Below are 13,431 nucleotides of genomic sequence, written 5' to 3' on the forward strand. Positions count from 1 at the left end.
GAAGAAAAGATGCTGACAGTGCACAGAATTCATTGTGATACATTTGGCAAGCAGTGTAAGAAGAGTTATACAAATAAATGGAGCAGTGAAATGGCTGAAGAGTGCAATTAGATAGGCAATGAAGGAAATGAAATTGTTTTGGAAAAGATATGAGATAGATCATAGTGATCAGATGAATAAGGAATGTGAAGTGCAAGCTAGAAAAAGTGACAAACAAGAAAGTGTAACAGAAAAAAAAAGTTTATATCAATCAAATAAGAATTTTGTTAGTGTATATCTCACTGGTGTGAATGACAACATCTACAAGGAAAACAACTAATAAACAGACCAGAAGTAATAGAATATGAAGTGGTGAGTAAGCCAGATGTTAATAAGGCTAAGAATGAATAACATATTACATGGTATTTTAGGGATAGAACAAAAGAGGCAAGTACTGTGCCTTTCGCTTGGATGTTGAACAAGAGTTGCAATGGGAAAAATTCTTAAGTGGAAAGGAAGCAAAAATAGTAAAACAGTGCCACTACAAGAACAGAGCTATGAATGTATACATGCAACTGTAGTTCAGTCCCAGAGAACCTAGTTAAGAGGAGAATGCAAGATTTGGTTGATAGACATAAGAATCTACATGATCACCAAAATAAAGTGACAAATGTGCTGTATAAGCAAGCTTCTTATATGGGGTTATTTGTGGCCTTTGCAAAGGCATTTGATAGAACACCTCATAAGTGATATCACAACATGAGGAAGATAGAGAAAAATAAGAGATTGATCAGAAATAAAATTGGTTCTCTTTGAATGAGAACTGCAAGCCATGCTCCAGAAAATAATGGTAACTACTTCAGGGTTCTTATGCCATACTATTTAACTTCTGATTTGACATTTTATATGAACTGACAGGAGATATTCATCTGCTGCTAATAGCTAGAGTTTTAATAAAGGGGTGATAGCAATGCCAACTCCATTCAAGAAGGTTTAAATAGAACTGTAGACTGTATTAGTAGAACTAGAACAGGAGGCGGACAAGATTAAGGATAAGGAGGTTATGTCTGTAAATAAGGCATTGGTCAGACCATATATGGACTGAAGGGCTCACTGGTCACCTACCTAAATTCTATCATAATGGGGAAACCCAGAAGAGGATCCAGAAGCAACAATCTCTTGATCCTCTGTGTCTATTAGTAATTAATCTCTGGACTAATGCAGTATCAGGACTCTGGAATGCTAAATGTAAATTGCAGACTTTAGTGGGAAAGCAAAAAAAAAAAAAAAAAGGTAATAAAGACATTTAAATTGAATATTTGAATTATGAGGAATATATATGGGGAATTACAAGGCAGGTGATTATGACAAGCTTAGGAAGAAACTTAAATCTGTGGCATGGCATAAAACACTGCAGGATAAGGATGTTACTAGTGCCTGGGAGATAGTTAAGGGTCATCTAGAGCAGAACTTCCCAAACTGTAGGCCACAGCCCCCTGAGGGGGGTAGTTTTGTTGAGGAGAGGGACATGAAATAATGAAAACAAATTTAAAATGTTTTAAGATTAAGTAGATATTATATCTACTTAACAATATATCTATCTATATAAAAAAATATAAGATAATGTGCCATGCCAAATGTGTATGTAAGAAGCTAAAAATGTAATATTTGTATTTGATTTTTGCAATATTCGCTGTGTATGTTTTGTATTGAATATAAATACAATAAATATTATAATAATATATGTCTATATTATTATTATTATTATTATTATTACGGGCGACTCAATGGAGTCCTTAGACTCATTGAGGGAGGCCCTAAACATCATGTCCACACAACTATAAGACATTCTCACAGTATCTATCATACCTTGCCTTGAACTCACTCGCTATCATAGCACCCACAACAGAATCTGGCAGCTTATTCCACTCACTGACCACTCTAAAAGTAAAGAACCCAGCTCAAACACCCTTGCTAACCACACTCTTGCCCAGCTTCCATAGGTGTCCCCTAGTTCTCCCACCACCAGTCCTGTTCTCAAAAATATCCTCTGAATTAATCCTATAGAAATTCTTTAGCAATTTGAATGTCTCAATCATATCTACCCTTTTCCACCTATCAACCAATTTCTGCAACCCACAAATCTTCAACCTATTCTCATAAGGTTCATTCCATAGACCTGCTATCATCTTGGTCACTCACCTCTGGATCCTCTCCTCCCCATCAAGAAGAAATCTAGGTGACCAAATCTGGGCACAGTAGTCGAGATGAGGTCTTATCAAGGCTCGGTACCGAGGTACAATAACTTGCTTGTCTCTGTTCGTCAAAGTATTTTTCAACAACCAAGTGAGTTGATGAGCTGATTTAGCCACTTTTGCAATGTGCCCCCTAAACTTCATCTCCCTATCAACCAACACTCCAAAGTCCCTGGCCTCATCAATCTCCTGGAGTACAGTTCCACCAATGTGATATATTGCTGCTAATCTTTTCACCCCAAAATGAAAAACCTTACATTTTGTCACATTAAATTGACATTCATTCTCCTTAGCCCAGAATTCCAATCTATCTAAGTCGTCCTGCAAGATTTTGACATCTTCTGCATTTACTATTGCCCTACCCAACTTTGCATCATCAGCGAACAAATGAACTGTTCCTCTTAGATCCTTCCCTATATTGTTAATGAACAAATTAAACAGCAGTGGTCCAAGAACAGAACCGATGGGGGCCGTGAAATCTTCTAATTTTTCCAAAGGGACCTTTACATCCATAAGTTTGGAAAGCAGTGATCTAGAAGAAGCAATATTAAATTATATATCTAAGGTAAGCAGGGTTAATCTAGTGGGAGTTAGATGGATGAGTAATATCAATAAGCACAGCTGCAGAAGAGGGTACATAAAGAGAAAGATGACCAGCAAACTCAAAAACAATACAAGGCTCAGGCAAGAAAGGTGACCAGCATGACAAGAGAGGCAAAACCAGATTATGAGAAGAATCTAGCCGAGCATGCCAAAGGAAATTTCAAAAAGTTCTTTCATTATGTGGCAAGTAAAAGATAGAATGACTATGGAAGATTACCCTTAATAAGTGATAATGGTCATGGGGTGACAGAAGCAGATAAAACAGCTGAGTTACTGAGTGACCACTTTGCAAGGATATATCATTCTAGTGAGGTTACTGCTTTAACATGTGTGACAGACGCTAATGTAGAAACAGAGGTGAATGAAGTGGAGGTTCTTAGATTATTGTAGAATCTCAATATAAATGCAGCTGTGAGATTAGATGGGATATCAGCTCGAGTTCGACGAGAATGTGCAAGGGAATTGCCAATGCCTCTGATTAGGCTCTTTAAGTCTCAGCTCTGGTAGAGTTCCAAATGAGTGGAAAGAGGGCAAAATAATTTCCTTGCATAAGGGTTCTAAGACTGCAGTAACAAATTATAGGCCAATCAGTATCTCAGGCATGATGGTAAAAGTACTGGAAAAGCTGATCAAAAAGAGAATTCAAGAATGTGTGGATAAAAATATGATAACGTATGATGGGCAACATGTCTGTATGTAGGGTTAGTCATACCTTAGTAATTTACTAACTTTTATAATAGAATAACAGCAAAGTTGGATAAAGGAAATGGCTACATGATAATTCTGCTGGATTTTGCAAAGCAATTTGACAGAATATCACATGGAATTCTGTTATGCAAATACTAGAACAAATGGGGATGGATATGACACTGGTTAAGTGGATAAGAGGGTGGCTGCTGGACAGATATCAAAAAGTGATATATGGAGGAGAAGAAAACAGGTGATATAGGAAGTATATAGGAAGTAACATGAAAGGAAATATTCAGTTGTTTGCTGATGTAATAGTTAATCAAGGTGATGTGAAGAGCTTGTGGGACGATTTAAATAGGCTTCAGTATGGGCAAAAGATAATGGGTGTCAGTTTAATGTGGAGAAATGTAGTCATGCATTTTGGGATAAATAGATTACAAGCCGAGTATCACATTGATGGCATTGTACTCCAGAAAATAAATGAAGCTAGAGATTTAGAGGTGGTGGTAGAGAGAGAGTTAAAGTTTAGAGGACATATTGCTAAGGTTAACACGTTCACTGCCAGCTATGAGTATACTCGTAGTTGGTATACGAGCCTCACAAGCCAACCATGAATATACTCTTATGTCGACTCGTACTGACCTTGAAGAAGTGAAAGTGCTTGCCGTGCGGTAACAAACTATGCCTGAGGAGCATGGCAGCAAACTATGAGCCTCACAAGTCAACTACGAATATACTTGTATAGTGACTCATACTGACCTTGAAGAAGTGAAAGTGCTTGCCGTGCGGTAACAAACTATGCCTGAGGAGCATGGCAGCAAACTATGAGCCTCACAAGTCAACTACGAATATACTTGTATAGTGACTCATACTGACCTTGAAGAAGTGAAAGTGCTTGCCGTGTGGTAACAAACTATGTGCGAGGAGCATGACAGCGAACATGTTAATAAGGTAGCACATAAGATTACTTAGCTATTGAAGAACACATTAACAAGTAGAGATAAGGAAGTTGTAAGGCCTTGATACGTCCACAACTGAATTACTCTGCTTAGGTCTGATCTCCTGCGTTTCTTGGGAACGTAGAAGTGATGGAGACGATTCAGAGGTGATTTGTGGAATGTTCCCTATGAGAAGAGAGTGATGATTTGTAGGTTGCAGAAGTTGGTTGATAGGAGAAAAAGAGGGGACACGATAGAAACATTTAAATTGCCTAAAGGGTTTTAGAGCACTGATGCAGGGGAAATGTTTCAGCACTTGGCTAGATGGGCCAGAACAAGGTTTTTTCATCCCTGGAAGTTAAATAAAGGTATGATTAGTAGGGGTGTGAGGGCTAGATTTTTTTCTTGGAGAGAATTGTGAATGAGTGGAATGAGTTGCCAGAGTTGGCAGTAAGTGCTTTGTCTGTTAATGGGTTAAAGGAGAGGTGCGAGAGATTGTGTGGATAGTTTGGGTCTCCCATGATGAGTCTTCGGACTCCATGGAGGCACCTGTACAATAATAATAATTTTAATGGATTAACGCATAAGAGAATGTACAACAAAGAGCAGATGGTAAGACAAAGAGAGCACAAAGCAATCTCTAGAAAATATGAAGAGATTAACACCTCCAAGGAGTAATGACTCATTGTGGGAGGATACCCCCCCCACACACTCTGCACAGCCAACCATTTCCACTGCTTAATCCTCATTTACACACAACAGCACTAATAACCATCAAAATGGCACCTACCACATACCAAGAATAGTTTTTGTCCCTGAATCTTGTTAATTCTTTTGTCAATATGCTGGATGAAAAATTTTGCCATCTCCATATGAGATCAGCTAACTCAACTTCATATGAAAAAAATACAGATTCTTCTTGTATGACAAGAATCAAACTCAATTCTTTCTAACTGAAGGACATAATTTTCTGTCATTCTTCCAAATGTGCTAGAGAGGTGGTAGAGAAATGAGTGAGGAGTAGATTGTTTTATATGAAAAGTGGTAGGTAGGAATAAACTGACAGAATGTATTTTTAATGTTAGGAATGACAACCAGCTTAAGGTTCAATATGATAGCTTGCTGAATGAGGTGCTCTGCAATGAGCCTGCTGACTCCAAAGAGGTTTGTTATAATACTATAATCATACTATTTATAGCTCATTGTTAAGAAATTCATCACTACCATTAATATCCTGCACCAGAGTTGAATTTATACCACAAATATTAAGAGCAATCTTTCAGGAAAATGGAGCATTATAAAAGTGATTAGAGGAAACAAAAATATTGAAAACATGAGTGGACCTATATAAGCGAGTTTTCTTTAATTCATAAAAAATTAAATTAAATTAAATAATTACAAAACCAGTTTGAACTATGAGTTACAAATACATAAAAACCGAACTCTTGGATGTTTAGTTCTCATTTGGCAACACATTGAAAACAATATGATCTCTTCAATTGGTTTATGGAATTAACTACTAATGTGAAGTATTCAGTATAACAATAAAAGATAGCAACATGTATATCTTTTTTCTATTTTTCATTAAATATATAATCTAAAATGATAATTTGTAAAGAAATTTCCTCCTCAACTTTTGCACATCCTTCTTCTTTAAAATTCAATACAATTTAAATATTTTGAAACCTCACAGAGTGGAGTGGCAAATTATTATTAAAGAATGGCAATGGGGTAAAAATTCAACATTTCCTTGACTGCTGAGAAGAATATTTCTGGGGAAGAAAGAGAGAAAAACATAAAAAAGTTGCAATCAAAGAAAAATGGAGATGAAATTAGAAGGAAAAAAACATAGAAAAATTACACTTATCTAAACAAAGTATTATACATGAAAATGAATCATTACAAAACTTTGAGAGATGAGTGTTCAAGACTGTTTCTCCTAAAGAACTATACTTCTGTTCCATCAAAATTGCATTTATCTCTGAATGCTGTTTACTTAAAACTAAGATATTCTTTAGAGAGGGGAAAAAAAAAAAAAAAAAACTAAATACTGCTATTTTTCTTTCTACAATAAACACAAAAGGATATAGTATATAATTCTGATAAATCCATGTGTTATTGTATAAGTTTTATTACCATTATTTATTATGGCTGACTCTTCTCATTATGGATAACTGAGGCTTTATAACTTCCATAATTCAACTTACCATTAATGAAACTTATTAAATGGAGTTTTCATAAAAATACTATTCTGCACATGAATTTTGGAGAAAGCAAAGTAATGAAAGAGGAGAAAGAATGCTCAAGTTTGCCTCGAAGTATAACATGGTAACCTGCAAGGAGCGCACAGTTTCAAAATCAAAGAAATATGAGGACACTGTGCAAGGAAATCACAGGGGAAGTGTACAGAAAACTGCTCAAGAAACACCTGGAATCTATTATGAAAAAGTACTGAAAGACAAAGAACAAATGAACAAATTGTGTCTATGTGTAATCATGAGAGCAGTGGAAGAAATGGTTTTAGAGTAGCCAAAGAAGAAGAGGTGGAGTTCACAAAATATGTTAAAGTAAATTCGAGAAAAAAAAAGAGTATTAAAGGATTAGGAGAGACATTCCCAGAAAGTGGAAGCGTAGTACAGAGCAAAATGCAAAGAAGTTAAGGAGGTTAGAAATACAAGGCGAAGTTGTTAGAAGAGCAGTTCAAATATATCAATAACTACTATGGTGAACACAGAACAAGAGAAAACAAAATGATCAGAAAAATCTACAACAAATGGAGTGAAGTGAAAACAGAGAATAACAAAGGAAGAAAAAGGTGAAATTTTGATGGACACAGAAAGAAATGGAGAGAGAGATTGACATTATACTGATCTGAGTAACAAAAGGTAAAGGAAGATGCAGAAATCCAAAAGAAGTTAACTGATGAATTTAAGGGAATATCACCACCAAGAATAGTATAGAATCTAAAGAACCATAAAATCCTTGGAAATAAGATGAGTGGGGAAATAATGAAGCACGGCAGTAAGACAATGATTAACTACACCAGCTGCACGACATTGCATGGGATAATGTGCGCACCAAAAGAAAGGATATGGTCAATTCTAATATCCATTTACAAAGAATGAAGCAAAGCAGACTATAAAAATTACAGAATTTTTGTAATTCTGTAATTACAATCATTTTAACAGAAAGAATAAGGAAATTAATGAGAGAAAATCTAGTAAGCAAGTAAAATTCAGAGAGAGTATTGTGCACCAAATATTGTTATAAAAATAGAGAAAGCTCTTATGTAAAAATACAACTACTAATGCCTGCTTTGTTAACTTTCAGAAAGCAATCGACTGCATAGAATGTTATTTATGTTACTCTAAAATACATGGTTGAAAGAAAACATCCTATTAATTAACAAGTCCTCATTTGTAAAAATGCCATGGAATTGAACTAATTATATACATACATACATACACTGATTCAAAAAGAGCTCTTAAAGTGCATTTGTTAGTGTTAAAAATTAATGTTTAACTGGAATAAAGCCTGCTAGGAACAGTTTGGTTCTTAACTGTGTATGCTTTTTAGGATGCTATCCATACCTGATCTAAAATGTTTCTGCAAATATGTAAATGATAATAATAATAATATTTCAAAGCATTTAACAAGTTGAAAAAATATTAATACACTGATTTTTACCTTATATTTCTTTTCATACAGTATACATGAAAAGCTCAAGATATTATTTCAATTATTTCAACATGTAGATACCAATTATACTAAATTATCTTGCTAAAGCTTCAACATTCATTTTGAATAACTTAATTTAATTTACTACTGCATTGTAATAAATAGAAAACAGGCACTCGAGTTATTCAGAAGAATCAATCACTTTTGCTTAACAATGCACATTCTCCTTCGATGAATCTTTGGATTCCCTGGAGGTGTCAAATAATAATAATAATAATAACATTAAAGTAACGTCAGAATTTTCCCCCCACGGAAATATATAAATTTACTATAAGATTTTGCAAGTTTATAGGAGTTTGTAATTTTGCTTTAAAAGTATTAATTCATATCAATAAATGTAAGGAATTTTGTTTCTGAACTATATGCAAACAACTTTTCCACTAAGGTTTCAATTCATTCATTATCTGAGCATATCTGCTGAAACTAATGTTCGGAGCAAAATAGTTTCATATAATATGTATTTAAAGAAAGATTATCAAAAAAAAAAAAGTTATATGACAGGAAGCTGCTAACAAAAAATTAAACTTCTCGCTCTTTAGAAAGTTTTTTCACTTGGTTAATTAAATTAAATAAAATCATACTTGCAAAGAAATCATATTCTGGTTTAATCCTTCATCCAAATGTAAGCAAACAAAACTTTGCTTTATTCCAATAGTCTTAATCATATGATCTTTAACGAAAACAGCCTTGAAAGTACAAATTAAATTGTAAATAAAAAAAAAATTCAGTATGATAAAATTGTTACTTCAGTTAAATAAGAATATAATCATTTACTTCCTGAAAAACTTTTTTTTTTTCCGGTCTATATGCAGTGCCGGTTAATAGTGTGCGGTCAAGGCTTACGTATAGCAAGTCAATTATTTTAGAAATATCAGTAATGTATTTATTATTGCTATTATGTCTTAAATTCTTCTCGGTATGCAGATTACTACGTATTTTGTCTCCTCTTCTTTCGCATGCAATCGATATGCATTTTTTTTTTTTTCGTTGTTTAACATTTTAATTCATGCGCAAGTACTGCAAACAAACTTTAAGTCTATAAAACTAATTGTGAAACAAACATACTTCGAAAAAGTAACAAATAAGAAATTTTACTAAAATTATTATAATCTCACGTATTTTATGTCGCTTATTTATAACACAACTCGCATCAAAATAAAATTTCCGATAAGACTGCGTAAATAAGCAGACACGTGACTGAAAGTATAAAATATTTGTCAATGCGTGGTTGATCACAACTTTCAAACAAGGCGCGCCTTACTTATAAAGTTGCTTACACTACCAAAACACCCCGTTGCTTACAGGTTACTTGTTCTAATTGATATTCATGAACGTACTTACCCTTGCAGGTGAAAACCTGTAATAAAACCAGTATAAACAAGATGAACAAGCCCCTCCCCATTGCCCCAAATTTGCCTTTAGGAAGTTCAGTCACGCAACGCCATTATACACACGATTCCTAGAACATCACCGTTGCACGAAGCTACAGTCGCTCATGGACACATGTGGCTTCAATCTGTTGCCATATTTTTTCCGATTTTATATTTCATGTAATAAGAAATTATCTATTGAACATTCATTACGAGAAATATATATGTATAGAAGAATTCTGACCATATTTATCATACACGTTGTCAACAGAATACAGAAGAATAAGTTAACTAGTACACTTATTTCTATCGCGTAGGAATACAGTCTATTACAGTTTCCTTCGGTCAACTATTCATTTAATGACAGTGATCTGCTGATGTTAAGAGCGACTTTATGGAAAGAAGAAAAAAGTTATTGGTTAGCTTGGTGTACCTGCTAGAACAGTAATGTATAAAGTACAAAAACAAGTTCTCTGTAAATAACTGTTAGGAGTTGCTGATCACACGCAGCGTTTACAAGTCATTTCCAAACTGATCATTTCAATGAAATTAAGATAGAAATTTTAAAGCTGTTGAGAGGGGAAGAAAAAGTGGAGAGGTACGGTCTTGTTCGAGCGTATACCATCTAAGGAATTAGTATTTTATACATTATTTATTAAATACAGCAATCGCAATGTGAGGAAACGAACTGAACAATTGCTATACAAAATTATTTACTCTACGATACCCAACAAGTAAAACAGTATCGCAGATTGCATAACTTTATAGCGAGCGCCAATGCTTCCCACTCCCGTCTGGGGCAAAAATAATTCAACATGTTGAATTACATTTTGAAAGTAATTAATTTTATTTAAAACACTTTGTCGTGCTGTATCCTTTACAATTGCTTGCCAATTTACAAAAATATTTTAGTAGGGGGACAAAGCTTGGAGACAAATAATTACATCAATAAATTTTTATTTAATTAAACAAAATAACTAATTAATTAATAATTAAAATAAATTAATTTTATATTATTAATAATAATAAATAAATAAAATAAATAATTAAAAACAATAAAATAACTCGCTATCATAGAGTTTTGTAAATCCTAAAAATTGTTCCCTTATATTTTTATTTTCGTCGACAGACCTAACGCCAAGTGAAAGCTGCTCTATCCCAGCAATATCTGTGGCTTCGTCAGCTAAAACTGAAAATCCAGTTGATTTATTTGCAGCAGATACAATGCTTTCTCGTATTTCCATTTCACAAAGTTCTGTTAGTTGATGTTCAGTTCTTACAGAAGTGTGCCCAGTGCCGGCTCGAGGGTATTTGGCACCCTTAGGCCAGTTTTATCAACACATTGTAAGACAAGACAGGACAAGCATCATAAAATTCTTTATTTTTAAAAGCAGTTTATAGTTATTGCCAAAAAAGTGCGTATAGAGTATTTTGGGGGCCACTGCTCATACTACCAACGCCTTGACTCTCTGGTCCTCCTTAATAGTATTACTTTTTTTTTACGATGTTGGCGCCCCAAAGCCATTGTACCCCCCTAGGCCAGTACTTCTTGTACCTAAGCCCAGAGTCGGCCAAGTGTACCGGACATTTGCAGGAGTTTTCATCAAATTATCTTTTAAAATTAAGTCTCCCGCTTCGATCCGAAAGTCTGACAGCTGTTTCAAGCCACAACAGTTGCCAGCTAGAGGAATTTTCACTAAGTTTTTTCCGACCAATTTCCATTTTAGTCAATCTTTTACCCAATCAAGTTGGGTTTTCTTCCCAGAAACTTGGAATTTTAACCCCATGTCTCAAACAATCGACTATATATCTCACTATTTTTAGCAATAAAGCAAATGTTAGTGTATATAAGTTTTTTTTTTCTATCCTATTTTTCTTACTTACTTTCTTTCTTTCTCCTGAAAAGCTTTGATTCACTGATAGCTTGGACTTACTGTCCAACCACAGATGGAAACCCTCAGCTGGCAATGTGCCAAGAAGAGTGCCAACAATTCATGTTGAAGAGGAGAAAGGAATAAGGCGATGTACGAATTCGTTACCAACACGCGAAATCACGTGCTTTATACGTAATTTTTTCCTGCTGTACAAGCAAAATAGTTACCACTTTTTCATAAAATTTTCATAAAACAAAAGCTAATTTTCAGGCGAATAATAATAAACACTCATCCCACGAAATGCATTGATTACCCTATAATCTGAATGGATTCGCCGCCTTCTGCCATGCTCAGAAGTGTCGAAAGGTCTCGCAACTGTGTGGCACAGTACTGTCAGTGAAAGCTTGAAAGATAGAGACTGGCTACTTGCCTGTCGTTCAAAAGTTAGTAAGAGTGAAAGGCTCTAATGTCTTTTGCTCCCTTGAAGACATGAAAAGCCTGACAGGATTTATTTGTTTGTTTGTTTGTATTTATATAATGAGTGACTAAATCTGTTCAGGTACTAAAATGGAAAGAGAGAGAGAGAGAGAAAAGTTATTCAACAATACCTGAAAGTGTACAAAAAAAAAAAAAAAAAAACTAAAATTAAAACACCAGAAATGCTGTGCAAAGAACTGAGCATATTCATTAGAGAAATTATGGAAAGAAAGATTAGTTAGTTAACAAAACAGACCAAAGAAATTAAGTTAATTTAATGTGGACATGATGGTATAAAAAACCATGTAAACTGCATGTCAGACTACATAGCAAAATTTTATAAAGCAAACTTTATTCTGAGCTTTATTTTTACTACAAGTTTGCAAACTTTCAAGTCAGACAGGGAATTAATTATTTTTACATTATGCACAATATGTTTACCTCAACTCCTCCCCCCCCCCAACACACAATACACCAATGCACCACTGCACATTTTGTGTCAAGCTGCATGTTATAATAATGACTAGTAGGAAGTGACAAGTTAAAATGCTCTGTAAGAAGGAAAGGAAGAAAATACTACAAAGAATTAAAACTTTAAAAAAAGTATATGATAACATTGTGAAAAGTTGGAGGAAACTCTTTGGTGAAATTTAACATGTAGAAAATAATACATCTGATATAGTAAGAAAGCATAATTATAGAACTCTCTATAAATAGTACGTTAAAAGCATTATCTGAAAATGAAATAATGAACGTAATAGACGTTCGAAGAAAAGAAAGATGTGACAATGATGAGATAGCAAATAGAGAACTAAAGAAATTGTTGCTTATAAATTGCAAGTGAATTTTAATACAGTACCTGGTTCGTGAAAAAATACCCTGAAAAAATGCAATGATAAGCATAATTCCAAAGAAAGTTGATCTTACAAAATGTGGAAATTAGAGAAGTAGCCTAGTCAGTAGCTGCCAAAAATGTTGATAAAAAGAATTAAAAATGAAAAAGAAAAGATATTTCGGAATCAGTAATTTGTTGATTTAAGAACATGTAGGAGTATTGTAGAATTTATTCTGTTTTCTTTTATAATTCGCACATTTTAGATAAAATGTGCGAATTATAAAAGTAATAAAATTAAACAGAATATAAAATTTATAACGTCCTTATAACTAAATGTATCAATTTTACCAGAACCTTTAATAAGTATGAATAGAGATAAAATAATTAGTAGAATCTGTGTAATTTCTGATAAATATGTGCGAATAATAAATGAAATTTATTTTAAAAAAAAAGTTAAAAAGTTATGTTTTATTACACAGTTTAAAACATCAGAACAGTTTAAAATCAAGTCTGGTAGCAGGACATTGTGTCATGATGTAAACTACTTTTTAATATAGCCATTGACAGCATTATGAAAAAAAAAAAAAAGACTACGTCTACATTTGCAACCTTGAGAGGAATTAAGAGGAATCAAACATCACAGTTGGAAATACAGACACAGCACTTGACATA

The 13,431-nt window shown here is 33.9% G+C and overlaps 1 protein-coding gene across 1 annotated transcript in view; it reads right to left on the reverse strand.

Annotated features, from left to right (window-relative positions):
- The window catches only part of LOC150105440 (uncharacterized), a 763,287-nt gene extending 753,664 nt beyond the window's left edge, over positions 1 to 9,623 (reverse strand). Inside the window, exon 1 of the mRNA XM_090394153.1 lies at positions 9,545 to 9,623. Within this exon, the coding sequence (XP_090250279.1) occupies positions 9,545 to 9,605 (61 nt within the window). The 5' untranslated portion in view covers positions 9,606 to 9,623. The remainder of the gene's footprint in view (positions 1 to 9,544) is intronic.
- Positions 9,624 to 13,431: the final 3,808 nt, after the last annotated feature.

This window comes from Typopeltis vanoorti, chromosome 6, assembly GCF_054136105.1.
Source record: "Typopeltis vanoorti isolate ZY-2024b chromosome 6, IOZ_Tvanoo_1.0, whole genome shotgun sequence".
NCBI lineage: Eukaryota > Metazoa > Arthropoda > Arachnida > Uropygi > Thelyphonidae > Typopeltis > Typopeltis vanoorti.